Raw genomic sequence first — 27,177 nt, 5'->3', positions numbered from 1 at the left:
TACTAAAGAGTCTATTTAAAAATGTTTGGGGGAGTTGGGGTAAAATTGTAGCACAACATCTAAGTTTTAGTTCAGAAAGCTGTTGGGTTAAGGGGAACAAACCCTTCCTTTCCATTTGTTTGTTTTTGTGCATTTGTGGGAAGGTTTTATAAGGGAATGGGACTTGTGGTCTTAAATTCTGTAGGCTTGTGTGGGAAACTTCCTCCTTGATTTATCTAGATTGCAGGGCGTTTATGCCTTATTCTAAGCTAATGAATTTTATATAGATTCCCGTGAGTGCTCCAGCTGAACTGGTGTTAATGGTGGATGGCTTCAGGTTAGCTGAGCTTTGTCTGCGGTAGCGCGAACACGGGTCCATTTGCCTTGGGATAACACTGGTGGGGTACTTTGCATTTTAACAGTATTCCTTAGCGTAGACTTGGCATTAAAAATTGACATGTGCAGTATGGATGCCAACAGGTAACTGGTTACCCAATAAGTATCACTCTTCAGTGGGTGATGCTTACCTGGCAAGCTACCCAGAAGTAACCACCCGCCTCTGCCGGGCCGTGGAGCAGGGGCTGCTAGTTCCCAGCCCATGTCTATACTCCTGTGTTTAAAACTGTCTTGCCCAGGTGTGTCACTGGTTTGTTTGCCTTTGCAGGTAGCTGTATCCAGTTGGGTGATAGGCGGATCCAAGGATCACCATGAAGTTTTCAGGGTCCCTGGAGAGCCAGAGGTTGTCTCTCCTCCTGGAGATGGCAATCTCTAGAGAAGCTCAGATGTGGAAAGTGCATATGCCCAAAATTCAGCTCAATCAGGTAAAGTCTCTCCTGTTCATCGTTTTACTCTGTGGGGCTGTTTCTTGGCATAGTTTTCAGTAAATAACTGAACCCATTACATGAGAAGTGATCCTATTGCTCGGGGGAAGGTTAACCTGCTATTCAATGTAATGATTAATGCTTTGTTTCAGGAACATACCCATAGTCTAAGGCACAGAATGTGCTGTAGAGAATAGTGCTAAGTCGCTGCTCTTCTTTCTAGTAGGACGCACGCACGTTTTGGTTTAATTAAATTGACTCTGTGAATTGCACTGATAGTTAATACACGTTTGCTGCTGTACAGTTAATTTGAAAAGCAACTCAGTTGTATTAGGTTAAGTGTAACTTACAATATTGTTGCTGAAACCCTAAGCAGTTGTCTGAAGTGCCCTGTGACTGCTCTCTGAATTACTGTTGGCATTCACTCAGCATGTAGGCAGTCCCTCTTGATTTTTTTTTCCTTCTTTTTCAAACCTAGAGCCTGATTCTGCCACCCTTACTCAAACTGGGCTAGATTGCCATGTAACGTAGGTTGGTGTTACTCCATTGACTTCAATGGAGTTACTCTGGTTTACACTACCTGAGGATCTGGCGTGATGAATAATCCCCTACTCCAGTGGTTATCAAACTGGGTCAGGACTCCAGAGTGGGTTGGGACCTCCTTCAAATAGGGTTACCAGGGCTGGCTTAGGCTTTGCTGGGCTCTGGGGCAGCATCCCGAGCCCCACTGCCCAGGGGGTAAATCCAGAGCTTGAGGATTTGGGCCCTGTGCTTCAGCTATGGCCCCCTGCCCAGAACAGGGGGCTCAGGTTTGCCCCACACACACACCTGGAGCAGTGGGGCTTGAGTGGGCTCAGGCGTTGGTCCCCCCCCATCATGGGGTAATGACGTAACTTTGCTTGTCAGAAGGAGGCGCACAGTACAGTGAAGGTGGGGCAGCCCCACCCTACTCCGTGAGTAGCCTCATTGATTGGTTTCAGAGGAGGGTACTATTTAGTTTAAAGGTGGCAGAACTGGGCACAGAATTCTCTTCAGTAAACCATAAGTTTCTGCTTGTGTTTGGTATACCAAAAAACACCACCTCACGTTTTTGTTTGACTGGCCTCGGTGCTACACAGCAAGTGTAGTTCGATTTAAAACAAAATATCCCGGTGATAGGGTGAGGGATTGGACCTTCCTATTCTTCCCTCTTAAAAACTGGGAGCACATCAAGTCATATTCTTGGGACTCTTTGTGACTGACAGCGGTATTGACAAGTTCTGGAACAAAAAAGGTCCATCCTCTAGGTTGGTACACAGCAAACACATTAGTGCAGGCGCTCAGTAGCTTCCATTGGCTTCAGGCATTGACCAGAAACCAATATCTTAGCCACAGATCTTCATCTCTATGCAGGCAGTATCCAGAACCCTAATTACACATGTGCCAAGAAGTAGTTACTTGCATTCAAGGCATCAGTCATTCTTCGCAACAACTATTGCATTCTAAAATTGGTTTAGTACACACTGATGTATAGGTTCCCCAACCGTGGTATGTCTGTGTGGTAATGGTAGTTTGAATTCAATCTTTACACCTTGCTGTAGCTGCCTGGTAGTACAGTAGTCTTGCTCACGGTCATCTTTGGGGCCTCTTCTTCTGTGTTAGTGACTATTTCAGGACCTTATCTTGAGAGGTTGACCTAAAATGAGGGGTAGGGTGCTCTACTTTCTGCAGGATAAGTACAGATTCAGTGACATTGATTTGACTTAATCATGTTTCTGGCCATCTGCAGCTATGAAAATGGGGAGGCAGTGTTATTGGAGTCTGTGAAACGTCAGACTAGTGTAAAGCCATGGAAACAGTCTTGGTTAATACTTGTGATACTTGCAAAAATCCTACAGTGTTTCTTTTCAGTAGAACTTGCAGTTACAGAATTTAATGATTCAGGGCTTTTGTTGTAGTATGCCATGATGCCATTACACATAAGGATGACTTAGTTAATTCTTATTGCCAAGTTACTGGCCTTGAAAAGGTTTTTGGAAGCGCTTGGGTGGACTGCTACAATCTTAGAAGTTCATTAAAATCGCATCATTTTAATTATCTTGCATCTTTCCATACTTCAGTTCAGACATGATTATCTCCGCTGGAATGCCAGACTGCTTTGACGCAATATGAAATGTCATTTTCTAGCATTAGTGATTTCAGTGAAAATAATCACTAAAGCAGGCTGAAATTTAAGCCTGAGGGGCAAAAATATATGGTAATCAGATTTAAATGAATAAAGAGAGAGCACATGCTGACATGTAAAACTGCGTGTTTTTGTAAGTTCTGGGTGTCTGATAATTGAAGCTCTGTAGTGTCATAAAATATTCCTTTCTAGTGCTTTTACTGTTCATGAGACACTGAACTTCAAACGGTCTCAGATCATTTCATTTTATCAGTGCTCATTTTGGCACTGTTTCAGTCATAAAGTTCAACCCACATTATTGCCATAAACCTTCTGTTATCTGAAACGGGTAAATCTTCCCTAGCATCTATTCACTTCATTGAAAATAGTCTCAATCGACTGAAACTGCAATAACACAAAATTGTTTGTCTCCCTTGGCAATCAGAAAACCTAAGACATACTGAATAGCCAATCCTGGGACTTTGTGGACACTTAATTTTCATTGCCTGTTCAAGCATCAACTCTATTTTGATATGGTAGCTTGGTTTCCAAACGAAGAAACATGCAAAGATAATCTTATGATTAAAACTGACAATATATTTTACAATTTTTCCCCCACTAATGACAATTGCACTAGGGTCTTGGCTGTGTTCAGTTTTAATGGAAAGGGATACATGGTTTCTACACCTTTGTTTTTCTATTGTTTCTATCCTTGGAAACAAAAATACAGGTCGAACCTCTCTAATCCGGCATTCTCTGGTCCAGCAACATCTAAACCAGCTTGATTTTAGTTAACGGGATAGCCTCTTATCATGGTTTGGCACCATTCAGATCTTGAGGGTGCTGAATTGGAGACGTTCAATCTGTATGTGATAAAGGTATAACTCTATTTGTACTGCAGTCTGGTGGGGATTTCTGTCCCAGATATGTTTTGGAAAGCCCCATTCCCTGATGACAAGTGTGTTTCTTTTGGTTTTCCTTCTGACTTGTGACACACTGACTCAGCCTATGTTTGGTAGCTCTAAGTCAGAGTTTGAAGGGGTTTTTCAGTCCAGAAAAGATGTCTGGCTTGTGCGTTTAGAGACACTTTGCGCTTTGTTAGCACTATTAAGTTGTTTGTTCACACACATATACATATATACAATATTTTATTGTGTGTGTATATTGTATATCATGGTCACATGAAAGGAGGGTGACTGATTCTCATGCGGATAGGATGAGAGTGAAAGTTGGAGAGTCTGATCAAAGGTTAATTTTCTTGTTAACAAATAACATGCTATGGCAGTTTCGGCCAGGAAAATTTTTTTGTTAAAGAAACTTGATGCCATTTTATCTTTCGTTTTCCATTCCCTGCTTGTTCTGTTCCCCTTTTTACATTCCTCGTGATCAAGAGGCTTCAGTTCATTCCCATTGCCTTACTATGTGACCTTGGACGAGTCACTTTTAACCACTTTATCCTTTTGCTACCCCATCTGCAAAATGGAGATTATGCTGTTTACCCAACTTTCTAAAGCACGGTGAGATTAGTGGATGAAAACCTCTAAGTGCAAAATAGTGTATTTGCCTCTTCAGATGTCTATTTCAAAGGTTGCCATGCACATTAAGGAGATTGTACTGCTTATGAATTTCGCAGCTGTCATTACACTAGAACGAAACACTATAAATTATCACCATTGAAGACTTCATAGAGATGCCCGCATCCGATTTCGTGCTGGTGCAATTGAGAAACAGAGCCGCTGAAATCAGTAGTGACACTGGTTTTACACGGGTGTATCTGAGATTGGATCTTGATCCAAATTCCATACTGCTATAGCTGCCCTTTAAAAGTCTGCCAAGTGCTGATAAAGATTATTGCTGCTCACAAAACAACCTTGTGAGAGAAGACTAGGAAAGAACAAATCCCAGGAATTCACTGGCTTTTTATTTCACCCTCTCAAATATTTTACCTGAATTTGAGGTGTGAAAACTTAGTAGCATTGAGTTGCTAGGAATGTAAAGTTTGGTTTTCAAAGGTGTCTAAGGAAGTGTTCAGTGGGATTTTATTATTAGTGTTGCAGTAGCACCCCCAGAGCAGTAGTTGTGGACTGAGACTCCAGTGTGATTGACACTGTATCAATGCAGAACAAGAAGGCAGTCCTGGTTGCAAGAGACTTCCTGCCTAACAGCAAGGGGAGACCACAGAGAGGGGAGCACAAGAAAACAGTGAGGCAATACTGATCAGCATAATAGGCAGCGGGATTGTCACTCCAGCAGCCGAACCGTGGGCAAACTTTTGGGTAGGGAGTTGGTCCAGAGATTTGGGTACCTAACGTCACTAAATCCCTATTTGTAAAGTGTGCATGTGAGGTTGGAGTGAGGGAAGACCGCAAGAAGTCAGTGTGGTTAGCCCACAAGTGTAGCAGTATGTCTCTGCTCTGGAGGACAGCTAGGTGTGACAGTAGGTAGGACTTTGCTGGGGGCGGGGTGGGAGCTGAGGAGAAGGGCATCTTATTTTTTTAATCTGGATTTAAACAGTAGTGTAGAAATAACAACCGCCTGTGCAAAAAGTTCGAGGCACCTTCACAATTAATCCCCTCCCAACCTTAAAAACTGAAGTGCGGCTAGCACAAAACCGGCCTTTCAGCAGCATTATGCAGTCAGAGACGGTAAAAGATTAATTCAGCCATTCAGTATCAAAGCAGTATAAAACCCCCTTTCCAGCCTCACCATTTCCTCGACCATGCCTTCAAGCCTTCCCTCTCCCCAGGTGTCAGTTTTTTGGTTGAACTGAAAATCAAAATAACTTTATAAATTCATGCCGACACTTCTGAATGTCTACGAGGCACCTGTGACCTGGCTAGTAGCTAGTGGTCAGGACTGATGGTGCTCTCCTGTGTGCTATGGATACTTTTTCTTCTCTGCTGTCACTCGTTTGGAGGTGGTAGAGTTACTCCACCAGAGGTGGCAGCACTGCTGCCAACATGCTATAGCGGATCAGCAGTGCGAAAGGCTAAACAAGTGGTGGTTTTTTGGGTAAAGTTTTCCCATTGGTTCTATAGAATGTGTTACTAGAGGTGCATTATTACTGTCACAGAAGCAGGAGCATCTTTTCCTGTAGGGCTGATGTGCGGCAGTGCCGCACAAGAGTAAGCAAGTTATAGTGGGAAGAAATAACCATGTTAATCTTGGTGCCACGTTATAAGTGTCCTCACAACTGGGTCCCTGTACAGAAAATTAGTAACTAGACAACTAATCTTTGTGTGTTCTCATGCTGCTCTGAGCACCTTTCAACAGAAGGCCATATTGCTAACTCTAGTATCCTTTGGTATACAGGCAGTCCCTGGGTTACATGGATCCGACTTACATCGGATCCCTACTTACAAACGGGGTGAGGCAACCCCGCACTAGCTGCTTCCCCCCAGCAGACCAGGGAGACGCAACGCTAGCGTCCCGTCCCCCCCCCCAGCAGACCAGGGAGACGCGGAGCGGCTTTTCTCAGCAGACACCTTAGCTTGAGAATAAAGGACTGAGGGAAGTGAGGTGTGGGAGAATAAAACTGAGCTCTGGAGAAATGTTTGGCTAGAGTTTCCCCTACAATATGTACCAGTTCCGACTTACATACAAATTCAACTTAAGAACAAACCTACAGTCCGTATCTTGTACGTAACCCGGGGACTGCCTGTATATGGTTGTGACTATTTTCTTCCACTGTTTGATCTGAGGAAGTGGGTCTGGCCCACGAAAGCTCATCACCTATTAAACCATCTTGTTAGTCTTTAAAGTGCTACATTGTCCTGCATTTTGCTCTAGTTCTCTGGGCTGTTTAAAAAAAAAAAAAAAGATAACTGTTGTAGTGAGAAAATGTAAACCTACTTTGAATGCATCTCTCCAGCGTTGGAAGACATGTTTCTGCCCTCGGGACACTTTCCATGTAGCAAGCTGTTTTGTAGTGTTAAACCCCCACAGAGATGCTTTCTGCCTTGGCCCTGATCCAGCACAGCACTTTGACATGTGCTGAAGTGCTTTGCTGGGTCTAGTTCATAGGGGTGGATCCTGCAGCATGTTGAGCAGCCTGGCCTCGAGGCAGCAAAGCACTTCAGCACATTCATGGCTTCAGCGGGTGAGGCATCCCAGCGAATCCCATACTGACGTGCCTAAAATGGTGATTGAATTTAAATGCTATAGGGTTTCACCTTGCAGGGTTATGCTGTTAGTGCTCTGCCTCGTGCCTCACTAGCAGTGTGACACACAAGAGGGGGCATGCGTATGTGACTCTGCATATGGGCTCCTTAGGCCATGTGCAAGGCTGGTGTGTAATGGCCATTGGGGGGAGCAATAGTTACTTTTGCAGGAGCGTCCGGAGACAGGGCTGGCTTTACCACGATGTGAACTGAGGCGGCTGCCTCAGGTGCCAGACTGGGGGTGGGGGTGCGCCACTAGAACACAGAATGTAGAAAATTGTCTTGCTTCTGGTGCATATGTATTCTCTCTGCTCTAGGTGCACAGAGATGGTGGAGTGCCATGAGAAGAGTAGAACAGGAAGAAGACAGAATTGAGACCTTTCAAAGTTTTGGCCCAAGTGGGGGGGAATGGGATACCCAGAGATAGGCATCAAAGCCAGACAGCCAGTCTCACCAACCCAGTTACTGCTGGCAAGTGTGTGACCCTGCTGGTGCTTTTGGTGGGGACAGAGAGCACTCCCAGCTCTCATGGGGTACATCTAGACTACATGCCTCTGTCACCAGAGGCATGTAGATTAGGCTACCAGGCATAGGAAAATGAAGCAGCGATTTAAACAATCGCCGCTTCATTTAAATTTACATGGCTGCCGCGCTGAGCCGATCAGCTGTTTGTCGGCTCAGCGCGGTAGTCTGGACGTGCGGGTGTCTACATCAAAGGCATTTGTCGACCACCCAGGTATACCTCCTGGGATTATTTAAATCGCCGCTTCATTTTCCTATGCCTGGTAGCCTAATCTACATGCCTCTGGCGACAGAGGCATGTAGTCTAGACATGGACTTGGATCTTGCAGGTTTTCCTAATCCTCCATCTAGGGAAGACCTGGAGAGACAGCGTGTTCCACCATGGGTCCATAATTCACGTTGCCCAGCTGAGGCTCTGGCACATGGACTCCTTTTAAACACTAAGCCTGTCCTTTGGGAAATCACAGGGCAAGTCTCATTGTCCCTTAATCTTGTCGCCCATCGTTGGTGTTGCCTGGAAGCGGAATGCGCTGGTGCTGCTCCTGTTTGCTGCTGTTGTGCAGAAAATTGAAGTGGACCCCCCCCCATCAGTGCCGTGCATTCTCTAAGTTTCCCTTGCATGGGCAGGGGCTGTCATTAAGACAGCAGCGCTTGGACTGAAAAAGTAGACCACAAATTAGTAAGGATAATAATAAACAAATGCTAAACAAGGTCATGAAACCAACATTTAGTTTAATTGCACATATTTAAAAACAAAAATCACATAATATTAATTGTTTTTTAAACCATAAATTATCATTGTAATGGAATTTTCTCACGGAACCATTAGTTTCACTTCACGGAACCCTGGGGTTCCACAGAACACCATTTGGGAAACATCGATCTAGCTGGTCCTGCCATGAGGGCAGGGGACTAGGTCCCTTCCAGTTCTAGTGTTCTATGATTCTATGACTGATACGCTTTGCCAAGCCAGGAAGTAAGTGTCAGTGATTGGAATGTGGCAACAAAACAAACCACCCTGGCACGTGATGGGTTAGCGGCCTGAGAGAACGTCCAGCGGGGAGCACTCTGACGTCTCCTGCTGCAGCCGAAAGGGGCTTTTTATTCTCGGGAACAATCTTGCTTTTAATTTAACTCCTGCAGCGTGAGATATTATGACCCTGCTCTTTGTTTAGTTTTATAGCTTCCTGCTTATTGCTTGTGCGGTTGGGAGTATATGAGAAACATGTCTCCTTTCTTGGGCATTTCACAAACATATGATGTGCAGCAGTCTGATTGGCCACTCCTCTACAGGTGGGTCCCTGCCCTGCATGAGAAAAAGATGGGTGCGTTGCTTTGATTTTTCTCTAGGAAAAGAGTTGGTCTTCTCCATATCCGTATACGGCGCCTATCTAGACTGCAGCTTTTTGTAACGTTTCTACAATTGAAATTTTAAAGCCTAAAGCAGAGACGCTTATTGGGCGCTATTCAGGGGAAAAAAATTACTTTTCCAGATGGCTTTTCTGAAGCTGGATTTTTCTTGTAAGCATTACTTTGTCCATGTATCTAAAAACATCCCTGCTCCTCCTCCCCTCTCCTCCCCAGTGTCTGCTTCACATTAAAGTAATGTGAGTGTCCCTTTCCATATTGTCTGAAGAGATTAGATACCACACTTGCATATGAGGGGCAAGGTCACCACTGTCTTTGTGACACTGCTATTCATAGAATCATAGAACTGGAAGAGACCTCAGAAGGTCATCAAGTCCAGCCCCCTGCTCTAGGCAGGACCAATCCCAACTAAATCAACCCGGCCAGGGCTTTGTCAAGCCGAGACTTAAACACCTCTAGGGATGGAGACTCCACTACTTCCCTAGGTAACCCATTCCAGTGCTTCACCACCCTCTTAGTGAAATAGTTTTTCCTAATATCCAACCTGGACCTCTCCCGCCACAACTTGAGACCGTTGCTCCTTGTTCTACCATCTGTCACTACTGAGAACAGCCTCTCTCCATCCTCTTTGGAACCTCCCTTCAGGAAGTTGAAGGCTGCTATCAAATCCCCCCTCACTCTTCGCTTCTGCAGACTAAACAGACCCAAATCCCTCAGCCTCTCCTCATAAGTCATATGCTCCAGCCCCCTAATCATTTTGGTTGCCCTCCGCTGGACCCTCTCCAATGCGTCCACATCCTTTTTGCAGTGGGGGGCCCAGAACTGGACACAATACTCCAGATGCGGCCTTACCAAAGCCGAATAAAGGGGAATGATGACATCTCTGGATCTGCTGGCAATGCTCCTCTTAATGCAACCTAATATGCCATTAGCCTTCTTGGCTACAAGGGCACATCGTTGACTCATATTTAGCTTCTCATCCACTGTAACCCCCAGGTCCTTTTCTGCAGAACTACTACTTAACCGGTTGGTCCCCAGCTTGTAATTATGCTGGTCCCCAGCTTGTAACTATTCCTTGAGTTTGTGGGCTTGCATGTTATACCCAAGTCTTAACATTTATTCTAAAATTCAAATTTCGGGCCACAAGCTTAAGGTGATCTACCATGGAGGAAGCAATCAGACTTGTTGGCTCATTTTTTTTTTTGTTTTTTTTTAATTTTCAGTACATGTATACCACCATTGCCATAGTCTCTGAGCACCTCACAATGTGTATTCATCCTCACATCACCTTTGGTGAGGTAGGGAAGAGCTGTCCTTCCCAATCTGCCAGTGGGAAACTAAAGAACAAAGACTAAGGGACTTGCCTGAGGTCATATGTGAATTCTTTGGCAGAGCTTTAGAATTGAGCATAAGTTTTCCAAATCCCAGAGGAACAACCCTGGCTCCTGGACACTTCCTCCCCTCCCCCCTTCAGTTTGATATCTCTAAGAAGTCCAGAAAAACTGGCCAGTTTTTAAACACTTCCCTCAAAATCTTTCCTTCCATTGGAAATATAAGGAAGACTGGATCTTCCCTCTCCTCTTCTTCTGAGGGGCCTGTGTTCTGGGGTGCTTTCTCTGGTCTTGAAAGGGAGCGGGTACAGAGCCTCTAAAAAGGAGATTCCCCCCCCTTACCTGTTTGAAATTAAACCACATAATGAAATCCAAAGAGTTGCCAACATTTTGACTAAAAATCCCTTCCCTCTCTAGGGATCAAGTTGCAATTTTTTAAGGACTTGCTGTGATGTTGTACATCTAAAGTCACCAGGAGAAAAGACCTGACCTGACCTGAATTTCAAATGTAAAAACAAGCAGAGGGCGGGGGAAAAGATGAAGCAAACAAACAAACAAAAAATCACTGCTTGTGTATAGAGCATAAAGGGGGGGAGGGAAGGAAAACCCCAACACAACTTGTTTTCCTCTGCAGGTCACATTTCCCCTTTGGAATGGGGGAGAGTGAGAAATGGGGATGTGGGGGCGGGGGGGAATAAAAGTTGCAACTTCACCTTTTGGAATAGGCAACTTGGAGATTTCATACGCTTCTCCCTGCACAAACTTCCCATACTGAGCTCACCTCTTTCTGACATCTCACAAAAGGAATAACGAACGTTAGGACTAATAACATTTCCCCATTCCTGCGGTTTAACAAGAAATGGAATCCACAATGTGCAGCTTTTACTTCGTGTTGTTTTAAGACTGAATGTTGTGACTTGCCAGTGTTTTCTTCAGTTGACTGTTGGGTCTGGGCCTGGGCCTGTCACGCTAAGGTCTCATGGCAGAATGCGACACCTCTGGAGGCGTCCTCTTTTTCTACAGTGTCGGAGGTCCAGCTTTTGAGAGGATGTGGTCAGAGACCTATAGTTGAAGGAACAGTTTGGAGAAGTGTCACACAGCTGTAGAGACAGATACAGGCGTGTAAACCCCAAGCTACCGTATAGGCAAGTGACCTTGCACTACATGCTTCCTTAGGGACCTAGCTGGAAGGAAGATGCCGAAATTCTTCTGCTGAGGGAGCAAATGAGACCCAGCCCAGTTGTACAAAGTTAGGGGTCAGCAGGGAACATACCACCGTGGGAGCAGTTCCTGGCCGCTCTATCAGCAATGGGCATGAGAGCCTCCATTTCCTCCCCCCATCCCTTGTACACAGATGCGTGCAGCAAGAGGAAATGCTTCAGAAAGCGACACTGCTGTTTATTTTCAGTAGTATTTATTTTTAATCTTTCCTTTTGCCCACTAAGGCCCAAGGCCTGTTGCCATTGGTGCCACTGGCAAAAACTCTTACTGACCAGACTGGGCTAATATGCTAGCTGTGATTGGGGTCCCATTATTAAAAGCGTGTTTTGGTTTGTCTGAAGAAGCATTTTGGTTCAGCTTGGATGCATTTTATATTTGGAGTTTAGCTTCCAGGTTCGCCCAGCTACTACATTTTCAAACTAAGCCGTTAAGCCGCTTGAAATCCTTTTAAGTCGGCGACTCTGTCCAAACTGGGTTGCGGCTGTTTCTCCCTTTATGTATTTTGTCTTGTAATAAAAATTAACACTGGATAAAGGGATAGTGGCATTCCTTCTGCTGAGAACTCTGCCGTTTTTCACCCTTTGAGTATTGTTTTGAAGTAGGCTGAGGGATAATATTTGTATTTGGTGTACCATTTTATCTGTCACATTAATATGTGATGTGAATCAGGGGTAGCCATGTTAGCCTGAATCTGCAAAAACAATGAAGTCCTGTGGCACCTTTATAGACTAACAGATTTATTGGAGCATAAGCTTTTGGGGCCAAAGACCCGCTTGGTCAGATGCATCTGACAAGTGGGTCTTTGCCCATGAAAACTTATGCTCCAATAAATCTGCTAGTCCATGTGATGTGTGTTCCTTAGATCATCTAGCTCAGTGGTTCCCAAACTTTTTGGCATCATGCCTCACTTTTTGATTTTTGAAAAACCCTCACGCTTCTCTCCCCCCCTCCCCCCCAATAGCAGCAAAACTTGTTGAGCAAAAAAAGAAAATGAACAGGGCAGCAAAACTTGATGGGGGGGGGGGGGGGGAGGCTGGGTCGCCTTGTGCCCCCCCTGGAATTTCTTCACGCCCCCCCAGTGTGGGAACCCATGATCTAGCTGTTCCCTATTATATTACACAACAAATGGCATTTCTAGGGTAAGTGAAGTTCTGACCACATCTGAAGTCAATGGAAATGTTGCTATTGATGTCACTGAACCCAGGATTTCATCCATACATCCTAATGAGACTTGCTAAAATGATATAATGTTATAGAAATAAATGTACTCTCTCTAGAAGACAGTACCATTTTAAAAACAAATCTGTTACTGTGTGGTGTTTGCATTACAGTAGTAGGTCTCCACTTGTTGTGCTAGATACTTTACCTACGCATAGTAATGTATTCCCAGCTCCAAGAACTTGCAAAGTCTTGTGTGTTTAGTTTTATGCCTTGTAAGTTCATTGTAATAGTTAAGCTCATAGTGTGGTTTGTGTGGTGGGTGTGTGGTTTTTATTTTATTTTATTTTATTTTTGCACAAGTTTGGGGCCTAAATACGCAAGACTGAGGGAGAGGAGAGAAGTGAAGTATCCTGCAAAACGCTTGAGCATGTGCGTGACTTTATATATATTGAGGCGAAGGACAAGTTAAGGATCACTTGACTTTACCCCCAAATGGTGGCAGAGCCAAGCATTGAGCTCAGTCCGTTGCCTTAACCATACCATCGTGCTTCTAACTGTTTCTGTAAATGTTTGTAAAATACAGGAAATGTCTCTCAAAGTGAAGAACTGTTCAGCATGCAGTGCTTTGAAAAAATATGTGCGTAAAAATCACAATCACAGCAATTTAAAACTGTCTTTGAGAAGTTAATGTGAGTTTTAAAAACCAGTTGCATAGTGGGTTTTTTTGGTGTGGTGTGTTTTGTCAGCACTGCTGCTAACTTTGTACAGGTGTCTCAGACGTGGCTGTGACTTTTAGATGTCTGTGTTCTGACCCTGCCAGCTGTTGGGCTTGGGTAGGTTACTGGAGGTTTGAATTTGAGTCTAGTTCATCTAACAACTTGATTTCTATATGGGTGCTGCACTGTTGGTGATTCTGCACATTGTACTTGAGGAAGTATCCAAAGATCTTATCTATGCATAGTTTAGTGGTGCCCAGTCTTACTACATAGGAGGGCCACGTAAACCTAAGCACAGCCTTGTGTTGGTCAAACGAATGCTACAGATTTTAATAAGATTTAAAGTCCCCTGTATTGATACTTAAATCCAGTTTGTTTGGTATGTATTTAGACAGGTTGTGTCTATGTACGGTATGTTAACAAAAATGACGTAAACCTGATGATTCAGCCATTAGTATATTGTAGCAGGCTTTATGAAATGCTCTTTTAAGCCACGTACAGTCTGGGGGCTGTAGGTCAGGCACACCTTAAATATATTCATTTGAGCCCTGCTGTACTTAAATCGATACAACGCCAGCATCGACACTGTTGTAAATGTGATATATTGGTACAGATTATTTCCATGCATTTAATAAACTGTACCCATACAAAGCACTACCGCCTCTCTATGGGATATATTGATTTAACAGTTCAGTTTAAAAAACACACACAAAGCCTCACCCCAAGTGAAACTTGATCGGCTTCAGGCGTGGTCTATGCTGTTTTTGTGCTGGAGACTGGTCCTATGTACAGGGTCATTCGGGGGAGGGAGGGCAAGAGAGCCATTTGGCCTGGGCCTCAAACTCAAAGGTGGGGAGGAAAGGGTCTCAAATTTAGACACTTGTTAATTGAAAGCTAGATTTTTCCTCAATGATTAGTGTATTTGCACAGAAGAGGGCTAGAAAAGCACTTATTACAATAAAAAAAATCTTCAAATTGTTTCTCTCTTGTGCCTTATTTTGTTCCCATGTTTGTCATTTTAAAATGTTTATTATGCCTAAGAACCTCAAACTTGTAAGTGGCCCGGGCACCTCTGGACATCTGAGGGGGCGTGCCTATGTACATGCTCTGCTGTATTTAATACATAAACTTTCAGTTTGTCAAAAAGGAAATGATATGCATGGAATAGACACTGCGCTGGAGAGAGCATTAATCCCTTGTTTGTCAGTAGAACAGATCTCTGAGTGAGTTACTGCTTCAGTGGTGGGTGGGTGTTTGGGTTTTTGTGCGTTGGTTTTTTTAATTGCTTTTCTCCTTTCTCCTTTGTGTTTGTGCTGAAAAGGGAAGCAACCCACGACACCTCCATATAGCTTGGCGTTGTGTTTGTGCAAGCTGTTAGCTCTCTTTGCCACGGTGTGCTGGCAGCCAGCGCTTAATTCCACATTTTGAAACCACAATAACAGCAGAGAGGGCTGTGGGTCTCTCAAGGACACCTTCATGGTAGAAAAAGCACACCTGAGGGCTGTTTCCATTGTAGTTCTGTAAGTTCAACTCACCAGAGTTGAAGTGGGAAACAGCCCCATGCCTCAATGTTTTATGCAGACAATTGTAAATATTTCAGAAGAGGAAATGAGGCTCTGCGTGTAAGCAGAGCAAAATGTTTTGATGTGCCAGTGACTGCTGCTGTTAAGGTTGAAATGTAACTTGGGCCATAAACCTTCATTTGCAGTTACTCGTGACTATAGCTAGCAAACCCTCTTGGGGCTCAAATTTTCCATTCTTTAGCAGGGACCAACAGTAATCTGGTTGTTGAAATCTTTAGTGAAATGTGTTCTGAGCTGATTTTGAGTTCAGTAAGTGTATGTTAAACTTAAAAACAAAACAAGAAAACCTCCTCCCACGTATGCTGCTAACAAACTGGTGTGCATACCTAGTTCCAGCGTCTGACTCAGTTCTGTTCAGACTGGGCTTGTTTGGTAGGTATGCGTGATCGCTTTAAAAAACTGGAGCCAAGCTGAAGGCAGTTTGGTCAGTGCCTTAGAAGTTAACAACACTGAGGCTTTTTTTCCTTCCAACCATGTGATGTACAACCGTTGGTTTGGGGGTTAGGCCAGGAGTACTGCAAAGCGCTCCAGATCAATCCAGACTTGTAAGGGTGGAGGTTTTCCAAAGGCCGACTTTCCTTGGAACTCAAGTGTGTTAACTCCCTTTGCCATTCCTTTTAAAACGCCCATCTAGAAAGTGCAGAAAACCTGATACCCAGGGAAGATGAGGCATTGGGGGGAGAGGGGAGGTGTGAAGTATTTGGTTCCAGGAGTCCATATGAGTTAGGGCAAGAGTGGGGAACCTTTTTTGGGTTGGGGAGCCTCTGTTTCATAGAAAAATCAGTCGGGGGGGTCACATGCATGATGAACTAACACAACAAAAAAAGCCCTCACTGACATAGCCCCAACTGAGAGGGAGAAAGACACTCCCCACATTCCCCTTGCACACCAGAGCCGGGGGGCTTAGGCTATTAGATTTTGATGCTTGGAGGCTGTATCCAGGCAAGCCAGGGACCACATCCAGACCCATGGCCTTAGGTTCCCCATCCCTGGGTTAGAGAGAGCACTAGTGGTAAGGGTCCACACTCAGGAGCTCTAATGCTGCCTCCCTCATGCTGAAGAGAGCTTTCCTGCCTCTCAGATATGCCCATACCCCTCGCTGCTGTCAAGCTCGCTCTTGAGCTGCTGACTGTTTTTGCTTGGTAGATGGGAAGAGACTTCACTGCCCAGCAGTTGTGGCAGATCAGTTGTCCAGAGTACTGGCGCTAGAGAACCATACAAATGCAGGGCTGGAAGGGACCTCAAAAACTCCTCTGGTTCACCCCTAGTGCTGAGGCAGAACCAGGTAAACCCAGACCACCCCTGACACTTATTCGTGTAACCTGGTCTTAAAAACCTCCACTGATGGGAATTTCTGATGGACGAGCACAACCTCTGGGTGAGTAAATGTGGAGCGGGGGGACTCAGTATTGCAGTAGGATGCCACGCTCTGCTGATGCCCTTTTCAGATGCAGCGCATAATCTGTTGCACATACTGGGAGATAAACGAGATCAGGGCCTCAAAGGAGATTTGTGGGTATTCAGTGCCTCTGAAAATCAGGCCTATTGTTGGTTTGAATATGGAAAAGTAGATGGGGGGGGGGGGGGGAAGAGTGGTATGCATGTACGTTATAACACCTGCTGTGGGTTAGGGCAAAAATAAGGTTGCATTGATTCTTAGGACCTCTGCCAGCTGTTGATTAGGGCAATGTATATTAGAGTAAATATCACAGGAGTGGATTATTATACCTTCAGCTAGTGGCCATATATTTACCTAATGTCTCGGAGTCTGGAAAACACCTGGGATCTATGGGTTAACACTGTGGTATACTTTCATTTTGCAGTGCAAATGTAATGAACCATAGATGGCCAAAGCTTTGGTGCTTTACCCCTGCAGCCAAGAGACACAGTGTTTCAGGTTTCCAGAATTCACATGATCAGGAATGGCAAAGAATGTCTCTTAATAGAGTGTTTGTATCCACACAGCTCAGTAATTGGCAACTTCATTCAGAGGAGGAGACTTACTCGTTAAGCCTTAAAGTGCCCTTAGTCTCTTGTTTTTTCCTGTGAGATAACTATACCTGCCATGTTACCAAATCCTGCACTCACTTAAACATTGTAGGATATAACATACTAGGTTCACAGTAATTGAAGGAGGTTAGGGGGGAAGCGATCTAGATCATAAAATGCATCCCTTGTGGCAGCTCTTCAGAGTGCCTTAAAACGAAGCCAGGAGTATCTGATGGTTACTAAGGAACCATTGTTACAGCAGCAACCCAGCTGTGAATGATGTGGTTATTCTAGCTATCCTGGGACACTTCCAATGAGGCTGGACAATAATCATTCATCTTTAGTTATGTCAAATCTGTCATCTGCCTGGAAAGGAAGAGGTCGAATTATTTCACGTAAACAGTGCAGATAATGGAAAATGAATATGTATCCGAAGGACACGACCGCCTCTTTAGACACATGAGGTTTTTGGAGAATCGGGCATCGATGGCCTTCTCTCCCACGTGGTGGCACGTCCGTGACTTCCACAGGAGCACGCTTTGCCGTCTCTTTAACCATGGGAACTGCATTGTGGGTTTCTTGAGCATTCTGCTCACGCTTCAGTGACACGCAGAAGATGGAGGTGGTTCTGTTTTTTGAGGTTTGATTTATTGAAGCCTAAACTTAAGCAAGAGGAGGTGTTACTGTAGGTCACACAAAGCTGTTCCTTAGCTACATGAAAACCACAAGCCCCATGAAGATGATGTACAGAGCTGATGGAAATATGCTCTTGGAAGTTAAATAGATCTGAAACTTAAGCTCCTTATGGGTAGAACCCCTCCTGTAGTTGAAAAGGTCACTGCAGGCGTAGGGACCAAGGGATTGTTCTTGCAAGTTGCTGATTACACTTGAGTTGCATTGACTTTGGTCAGAGCAGAGGGTGCTAAGTGCTATACAGGATGTGGACCACAGTTACCAGTAACCATAAAATAGGTGTCATATTTGCTGAATTGCATCTTTTATCTGAATAGTGCATTTTTATGTAACTTTTGTTAAATACGAGGCTAGCATCTCCTTATGTAGCCTTTTCAGCCATAACACTATAGGATTGGAGCTCTTCAGTTTTCATACACATTCTAAAAGTCTGTCCTGCAGTTTTGCAGTCATGCTGTGGCTTAAGCCTGCTAGACTTCGAACTCCATGGGTGTGCCCACAAATCAAGGCAGGTGTTGTCAGATATGACAACTAAGAACCCCAGCTGCGAACATGGGAAAGTGGCTTCAGGTGGTGTTAAAAGCATTCCCGCTATCCCCTTCCCACAAACAGGTATTTGTTTCTCTGTAGGTTAATGTTCTGCCTTCTCACTTTTCAGCCATCAGCTTCCAGGTCTGAATGCATGTTTTTTCCTCCAACAGGATGTAGCCATTTCTCCAGCACAGCGGGATGAGGTGATTCAGTGGCTGGCCAAACTCAAGTACCAGTTCCACCTTTATCCAGAAACACTTGCCCTGGCCATCAGTCTCTTGGACCGGTTTTTAGCCACAGTAAAGGTAAATAATTGATGGATATGTATCTTGCAGTGGATGTGTACCCCCGCTCATGGCTTCGGAAGCTAGTCTCCTTGCTGCTGCCTCAGTGTAGGAGAGTGCACTTCCAGTTTACACATGCGCGACACTTTAGATTTCAGATGCTGAGCTAGCCATGCCTGAACAGTATGGAAGGGTCTGTGGCAACAACACACTACCGTGAAAGAACAATGTCTGGACTATGGCTAGGGCACCTAGAAGCCGCAGCAATAGAAATAATAGATGGCTTTCTGTACCAGTCTCATATTTTGATTTCGTGGGGCAGACCTTCACTTGATATCAGTCAAGACAGTTCTGTGGACTACAGTGGAGGCATGTCCATGTACCTCCGCTGAGGATCTGTCCCAGTGCCTACCAGTGTCAGGAATATTTGCTCTTCTCCCTGCTCTGACAGATTTCATTGGCATGCTGCAGCCCATCAATTTAACCCAAAAGAGGAGAAATCACTCCACCCCTTGAGAAGCTGTCCATGTTCTTGCTGTCTCTCTGGGCAGGTCTACACTAACCCCCACTGCCAATCTAATCAGTGTGACTTCTGTTATGCGACTAGCACAGCTGAAGCTGGTGTATTTAGTGCAGGATCTTGCCTGCAGGAAGGTTGGTCCGTTGACACTGGCTAATCTCCTCCTCCTGGCGGGGTGCTGGCATCAACCGGAGGGCTCCTGGAGTCTGATTTATCGCGTCTAAGCAGGCACGATAAATTGATAAGTGGATTGATTTGTTGCAGTGTGGAACCCTGGTATAAGGGAGACAAGCTTGCTGTTAACCTGGTTTGAACATTGAATTGGCCTTACCTAGCTGTATCCAAATATTGCCCCCTACAAATGTGTGGGGGTGGGGGGTCTAAAATCATGATGCATCCTCTGTCTTTTAAAAAAAAAAAAAAAAAAAAAAAATTACAGAAAAGCTCACTAAAATAGACTGAGGGACACCTGCCTTTCTGGTAAGCCCTTCCTATACTCGCCTGTCCCACAGAAGGACATGGAGGGTCTGTTGAGTTACCTTCTATAATATTTAACGGAGACACTTGGCAGGTCTGAGTTTGTCTTGTATCACTTTTACCGTGGTGGTGACATCATGAATATAGTGTGGCATGCTAGAGTGCAAATGGGATCCATCTTAGTCTTTGATATGGTGAAATACTGACAGTGCTTAAACGGCAAAACACTGAAAAAGTGTTCTTTAAAGAAAGAAAAGCCTGTTACGGCACCTCCAGTGACTGGGTCCAACGCTGAATGGATAGATAAATGTATTATTTAAACCTCTAAATAGCAAATTCCCTTAGGATATGGTTGGGTGTTCATTATTTCTGTAGCTGTCGGAGGCTTTGACAGCCTAATAGAGGCTGCTGCTGTGAAAGTGGCACAAATGAGTACCAAAAGAAACTCCATTCTGTACTGTAAGGAGTGGTGAAGATAGAAAACACTGAAAGCAGTTTGGGAAGCAGTTTGAGTGCACACTTCCCCCTTCCTCCCCCCCCAGGCATAACATTGTTGATTTAAACTTTGTCCTTTTTCTCTCCCTAATGCAAATGAATTAGGCCTTATTCTACTTGCATTTAAATCAGATTTGCAACAGGGTCACTGCATTGACTTGGGTTACTCCTGATTCATGCTGGTGTGAGAGAAGACTCCATCTGGGAAGCTATTCTGTCTTGGTATAAAAATCCCTCAAACATGAATGTGCCTTGAAATAGTTCCAGCTGTCCTGTGCCGCCATGTCCTCTTGTCCAGCCGTGCTCTCATTCAGTCACATACCAGCAGTGGCTTTTGCTGTCGCTCACGGCACTACATAACTAATCCTCAACATAATTACAGTCTTCGTTTCACGGTGTGCCGGTTGCCAGCGAATAGGGAGTCCAGAGTGGGTGCTGGAGGCGCGACAACAGTGTGACTGCCCTTCTCTCAGACCCTGCTGATCTGTTTTTGTTTAGAGCCCCGATGATGTCTGGGGTGGAGACACAATTTCTATTATGATGATGTGGTATTTTATGGGGGAATTTTTTAATACACATTGGAAGTCCCCTACAAGCTTTTTTTAAAAGGCTCCTTGTCCATTCTGTACACGCAGTGATATGCCTTTAGCCCTGTCCTGTGATACTCCGCTGCTCTGGCAGCTTTCACATTCTTGGGACAATTATTACATTAAAATGTACTGATTTCTTTTCCTCCACATATCCCAGACTCTCTTCCTCTTGTTCCACTGTATCCTTCTCCAACCTCTTCCGTCCAAGGAGGTCAAAGCACTTCAAAACTAAGCTTCTCTGCATCCCTGTAACACGAGGAAATATTGACCCTATTTGTACACATGAGGAAACTGAGGCATAAGTTGATTGCAAGCCTGATCCGAAGCCCTTTGAATTCAGAGTCCCTACGTGATTTGGCCAAGGTCTTGTAGTGAATCTCTAGCTAAGACAGGAATACAACTCAGCTTCCCGTTGCAGATGGCCGTTGTTAAGTTGGTCTCTCGCTTATCGGCTAGTCAAGTCGACTACTCGCATTTCTTCCCCTGCCGCCCTTGCTACCTCTATCGGTGGCAGCAGGGGGGAGAAGCTGGTGCTGGGGGGAGCCGGCTTGAAAGGCAGCAGCACGGTGGAGGGGGCAGGGGAAGCTGCGACAAAGCAGCCTGTGCCAGCAGTGGTGCTTGCCATGGGCAGAGGGCACTCCACATCTCACCCAGCAGCCTGTGTGTGTGTGTGTGTGTGTGTGTGTGTGTGGAGGGGAGGGGGCGGTTATAAACCTGCTCCCGGTGTACACCGGCTGCTGGCCTCACTCCCGGGGCGCTGGCTGCTGCCCATGGCTGCTGCCCAGTGCTGCAAGCTTTGTAGTATAAAGCTTATAAGCTTAATACTGCAGCGCCCACAGTGCGTGTAACTACTGGGATTTTTAATGGTTCCATGGTTGTTTTTCAGTGACTCTTTTAAACATCCCTGGATTGAATCCAGACTTCCCCCTGCTCCCCCGCCTGTGGGCCCATGGGGGCTGCTCCTTCCTCCTGCACTGTCACCTCTGGTGTGTAGGGATGGTGGTGTGTACCACAGGCTCTAGCTCCTCCCCCCCCCCCCCCCTTGCTGCATGTGATACAGAAGCAGTGGGGGAAGGACGGGGGATGGAGGGGTTGCATGTAACTGTTGGGATTAACCAGTGAGTCCAGGCTTATCACACAAGGAAGTAAGTCAGGGCAGGGTGCAAGTACCCACGCCACTAGGGATGTTAAAAACCACGTGTTTAACATGTAACCACTGACATTTTTAGTGGTTACGTGTTTACACGCAAGGGGGGCAGGCAGGCGCCAGTGCTCGATGGGAGCCGGCTTTTAACCCAGCTCCTGCCTGGGCCCCCCTTCGCTGCTGCCTCTTAGAGGCAGCAGCAAGGGGGGGATGCAAGGTGGTTCTGCAGGAGCTGGTACGTGCAGGGAGCTGGCTTCCTGTGTGTGCTGGCTCCCGCCTGTCCCTCCCACGCCCTGTGCTGCTGCCTCTCTATTAGGGCAGCCAGCTCGCCTAATACCTGTGTCTGTGGAGCCGACTTGTCTCTGTCAGCACCCTGTGGGTGCCCTGCCTTATTTCCTTGTGCGGGCGTGTAGGACAAACCGCAGATTCACCCTCTGGGAATTGACTCTCCTCACTCTCAGCAGTACCTGGGCACGTTGTAACAAGGGCAGACTCGACAGATATTTAACTGTGGCTCGCTACTAGACGCCGAAGTGCCTGGAGATCACACATTCCTTCCTAAGTGTAACCTCACTGCGTGTGTGTGGTTTGCAGGATCAGGCCTTGGAACTGCCCCCCAGCTCCATTCTGTCTGCTAGCATTAATCTGCCTGCAATTAATCACGGAAGTGCTCCAGGTTAAAAATGGATTCGGCGTTCTCTGCGGGGCTGCTACTTACTTATTTCTCTCCCTTGCCCTGTGGCGTTGGTCGGTTCCGCATTCCACCGGGGCATTTAAATTCTTTTCAGCACAGACAGCATGAGAGGAAACTGCCAGCTGTCTGTCTGGAAGTAGCTGGGATGTAGAGAGGTGCTCCGTGTGAACGCAGCGTGCTGTCCTAGGTCTTGGTTGATCTTCCTGGTTTTCACAAGAGCCAAAGTTCAAGCCCGAGCCCCATCTTCCCAGGGCTGACATCGATACCTTAAGGCTCCAACCGTTGGTGGGATGGGGGCCTCTGTTTTGGGCCCCCGCACTGGAGGTTTGGACACTCTGCTTGGGGCAGTAGGGTTCAGGGGGTGCTCAGGCTCCAGTCCCCTTGCTGAGTCGTGTAGTAATTTTTGTAGTCCAAAGAGGTTCCCGGTGCAGTGACGTTTGAGAGCCCCTACTGTACTCTGTGCACACAGAATAGAGGGACTCGTCTTTTTCTCACTGTCCCACTCCACTGGTGTGGGAAACCAGGTCCTGAATCACACTAATGCAGCCACTGAGGTCCTGATTCAGCAAAACTTAAGCATGTGCTTAACTTTAGTCATCCCTGTTGATTTTCAATTGACTTAGCACATGCTTAAGTGCTTTTGCAGAATTGGGACCCATAACAAGGACTCCTCATTGTTGTCACTAGAGAGTCTCTTAGGGTGATTGGATATCCAGATGTTTTTGAGGACCGTTCCAGTACTTGGGGCTTTGTCTTAAATACACAGCTCTAGACCCCCCCCCCCCCCCATCACCTTTGATTTTTTTTCACACTTGCTATTTGATCATCCTAGGCTTTCTGTTACAGTCACCCCTCTCCCTCTGCCCCCGCACTCTCCTGCTTGCTTGATTAAAACATTTCACCTGACTGACAGCTCAGCTTCTCTTTGAGGGACCACTGTTTGAGAGCTGTTGCCGTAAAACATAGTTCTCTTGACCCTGGTCTATGCTAGGACCTTAGTCCGAAATAACCCAAGTTTGAATGTGTAAGTGGTGCATCCATGCGACCAAGCCCGTTCTGGAAATTTGACCTCTGCACTCCTGCTTTCTCGAATGTGCAAGTCTGAAATACCGTTAGTGTGGATGCTCCGGTGCTGCTAATTCGAACTAATTGGCCTCCAGGAGGCCGCCTGCAGCTCCCCAGAGTGCTTCCTGAGGCTCTGAGTCCACATGAACGGAGCCTGCCTTGAAGGACATTCAATTCTTCCCTTTAGTGAGGGGACAGAACTTGGAAATAGTTGAGTCGGGAGTCCAGAAGTCAAATTTAGCAAATTCAAAATAATTTCCTAGTGTAGACATGGCCTGGGGGTTTAGCTAGATACGATGTCAACATCTCAGGGCTGTGTTCTTCCTTGCTTCACTTCTAACTCCTGTTGTTCTCCAGGCCTGCTCCCTGGCTTGTGCTGACATGCCAGTGGGGCGTCTAGCTTTTGTCTTTCTTTTTCCTAATACTGCTGCTCCCACTGAAAACAAACTCTTGTTCCTCTCCGGTGATACGCATCACTGGATGCTAATTAAGGCCGCTGGGGCTGACTGACTTCTCTCCTACCTCACGTCATGGGGTATGGATTTTTGCCTTCTGTGGCTCACAACAGTAACAGCATAGTTGGAGGTCAGCCTGCTTGCTTTGTTTTGGCATTCTGCAATCGATCACAGGGTAGCAGAGCTAGAGCCATGTGATCGCAGATCAGTTTCTGCATTGTACTCACTCTGACATTTTTCTGTTGCCTAGGCCCGTCCAAAGTACTTGAATTGTATTGCAATCAGCTGCTTCTTTCTTGCTGCCAAGACCATTGAGGAAGATGAGGTAATATTTTTCTCTAAAGGCCTAGTATCTACTTGAAATTATATGCCCCCCTAATTCTCTAGCTGCTTCAGCTGGGATGGGGAGGTGAGGGAAGAGGTTTGCCACTTTCCAGATATGACTGATCTGTTTGGTTTTTTTTTGGTAAGTTTAAACTGTCTGTTTCTGCAGAGGATTCCAGTACTGAAGGTGTTGGCCAGAGACAGCTTTTGTGGCTGTTCTCCAGCTGAAATTCGCAGAATGGAGAAGATTATTCTGGATAAACTGCACTGGGATCTTCACATGGCTACGCCGCTGGATTTCCTTCATATTGTAAATATGTTGCTAATTACTTTCTTCCCAATGGTGGGGGTGTGTGTGTGTGTGTGTGTGAGTGTTCATTTCATTGGTATTCGTGTGAGTATGCACCAAATCTTAAGGGACTTACTCAGATTTGGCTCCGACAAAAATCCCTAATGCTGGGGTAGGTGAGGAGTGTAGAATTTGATCATCTATTCAAAGACCTGGCCTAACCAAAAAAGACTCTGCAAAGATTTTCAAAAGTGACTAGTGGGGGGTTTTTTGGGCGGGGGAGGGGCATGATATGGGGCACTTCAATGTGCCTGATTTTTAGAAGGGGCTGGGCTCTCACCCTCTGATAATCAGACTCCTTGAAAGGTGTCTCCAGCACCTGAAACCATTAGTCCCTCTTCAAAATCTTAGCCCCAAATGTTACTGGCCAGTCTGTTTGCCCCAGGATCAAAGCAAGGCAACAATAGAGCACAAAGGAATTAGGAAGGAGCTGGCAGGAGGGGGAGGCGGGGGAATGACACCTATGTGGTAGACATGAAGGGTGCTTCAGTGTGTCCTTAACTGCCACAGGCTTTTGTTTACCTGATAAAAACCAGGCCGAGGGAGCTGTTTTGTGTGGCAAAACCCATGGCAGGGTGATAATGGCAAGGAAAATGGAGTCTCCCCTCACAGAATTCCTGCTCAATGGCCTCCTCCCAGTGCGGGGAGCAGGCAGGAGGCCCTGTTTGTCCCTGGCCAGTTGAACCATTGAGCCTGCAGTTGCGGAAGAGGGTGGGGCTATCCCTACAGGGACTTGTGTCCTCCCTGGCAGCCCTGTGCCAACAGAAATGCTCTATCCGGGTCTCCCCCGGTCACGGCTGCCCTGGGACCTTGCTCCCCTTACAAGACTGACCCCACCCCACACAGGGCTCCGTGGGAGGGGTAATCGTCGCCCAGAAACGGTGACACAGCTGGGGGAAGTCCACCGAGGCGACCGTGTGCATCTCTTGGGCCCATCTCACCTCGGTATGAGGCTTCCCACTCTCGCCGAGCTGTCTGCTGGGAGGCCAGTGCCTGGCTGGGAGGGGAGGCAGAGCATGGGATCTTGCCCTGCATGTGCTGTTGGGGTTCAAGTGGGCTAGGCCCTTTCAAAGGCGCAGGGGCGGAGGGCTCGGTGATATTGAGCGCTGAGTGCTCTTGCTGTTGCACATGCTTATGAAGCGGGGGCTGGACTTGACCTCCTGAGGGCTCTTCCAGCCCTTGTGGTTCTGTGACACTCTCAGTAACCCAGCCTCTTGTTTGCTTCTCCCTTTTCCTCAGTTCCACGCGGTCGCTGTGTCCACCAGGCCTCAGTTACTGACCACCCTGCCCAAGATGAACCCATCTCAGCACGTGGCCATTCTCACCAAGCAGTTACTGCACTGTATGGCCTGTCACCAGCTGCTGCAATTCAAGGGCTCCATGCTGGCGCTGGCCATCGTCAGTCTGGAGCTGGAGAAGCTGATTCCTGATTGGCTGGCGCTCATCTTCGAACTGCTCCAGAAAGCACAGGTGAGGGCAGGGCAGGGGTCTTGGGACATCCCTGCTCACTGGCCTGCTGGCTAGGAGAAGGGTCTCTTGTTTCTGCGACAGTCATTGCAAGGAGGTGGAGGAGAAGCTGAGGGTCTGCACTAGACAACCAGCTGTGGTGAGGAAGCCTCTCTCCTCTTGTGACTTACTCTGGCCATAGGCAGCAGCTTCCTCTCGGTCCAGGGCGGGCTCGGCCCCCGACTTTGTCCTCTCGCAGGCCCGGTCCTGACTCCACTCCTCCGCCTCCCTTCCAGAACCTCCTGCACACTGTGAAACAGCTGATCGCAGGGAGCGCTGGGGTAGGGAGGTCTGCCTGCCAGTGGGTGCTGTGCCCCTGCTAATTGTTTTATTTGTCTGTGGGTGCTCCGGGACTAGAGAGAGACGAATAGGTTGAAATTCAGCAGGACTGGTGGTTTTTTCCCTCCCCTTTGTCTCTCTTGCACTCACCATCTCTCCCCACCTTACTGAAGACGAACGTAGACCTACTACGTGTTCGTTCACATTGATTTGTGCCCGTGGGCTTCAGGAAATCTTTGACTGCAGCAACTACTATGCTGGCATCCGTGTAGCACACCCTTCCAAATAAAAGCTGAGTCACGCAATAGGTGAGTTACAGGAAGGTACATGTACCTTTAACGATCTGTCGGCATGGCCAAGAGACAGACTGGGGCTGATTCTTCTCTCGCTTATGCTGGGAGAAGTCAAGGATTTCCCCATTGAAAGTCAAGGGATTTCATCAGTGTCAAATGGGTCTGAAAGTGGAAGCCAGACTGGATGGGACAGATCTTTAGCTGGTTATGACACTGTCAGCTTCAGTGGAGCTGTGTGCTGCTTCGGTATCTGAAACGGGACAGAAAACGGCCTTTTTCTCTTTGGTGTGGGTAAGCTGTCAGAATCCCAGCCTCTGCGCTTTGGATGCAAGGTTTTGTGTGGGGGAATGTTTTGTGTTCTGTTGTGGGGGGTGGGAATGGAGGGTAGAATTGTTTCTGTGTTTTGCAAAGGCGATCCTTTGCAAAGCCTGAATGGTCGAGCTTTTGAGACATCTCTGCAACTACTCTGCATTGTTCAGCAATT

General features: G+C 46.4%; 1 protein-coding gene across 1 annotated transcript in view; it reads left to right on the top strand.

Annotated features, from left to right (window-relative positions):
• CCNI (cyclin I) overlaps positions 1 to 27,177 on the top strand; it is a 55,432-nt gene that overhangs the window by 25,921 nt on the left and 2,334 nt on the right. Inside the window, exons 2-6 of the mRNA XM_075929449.1 lie at positions 644 to 800; positions 18,389 to 18,523; positions 24,193 to 24,267; positions 24,436 to 24,576; positions 25,855 to 26,085. Coding sequence (XP_075785564.1) covers positions 687 to 800; positions 18,389 to 18,523; positions 24,193 to 24,267; positions 24,436 to 24,576; positions 25,855 to 26,085 — 696 coding nt within the window. The 5' untranslated portion in view covers positions 644 to 686. The remainder of the gene's footprint in view (positions 1 to 643; positions 801 to 18,388; positions 18,524 to 24,192; positions 24,268 to 24,435; positions 24,577 to 25,854; positions 26,086 to 27,177) is intronic.

This window comes from Pelodiscus sinensis, chromosome 5, assembly GCF_049634645.1.
Source record: "Pelodiscus sinensis isolate JC-2024 chromosome 5, ASM4963464v1, whole genome shotgun sequence".
Taxonomy (NCBI): domain Eukaryota; kingdom Metazoa; phylum Chordata; order Testudines; family Trionychidae; genus Pelodiscus; species Pelodiscus sinensis.
The sequence above is the reverse complement of the archived record's forward strand: the minus strand, read 5'-3'. Positions and strand labels throughout refer to the sequence as shown.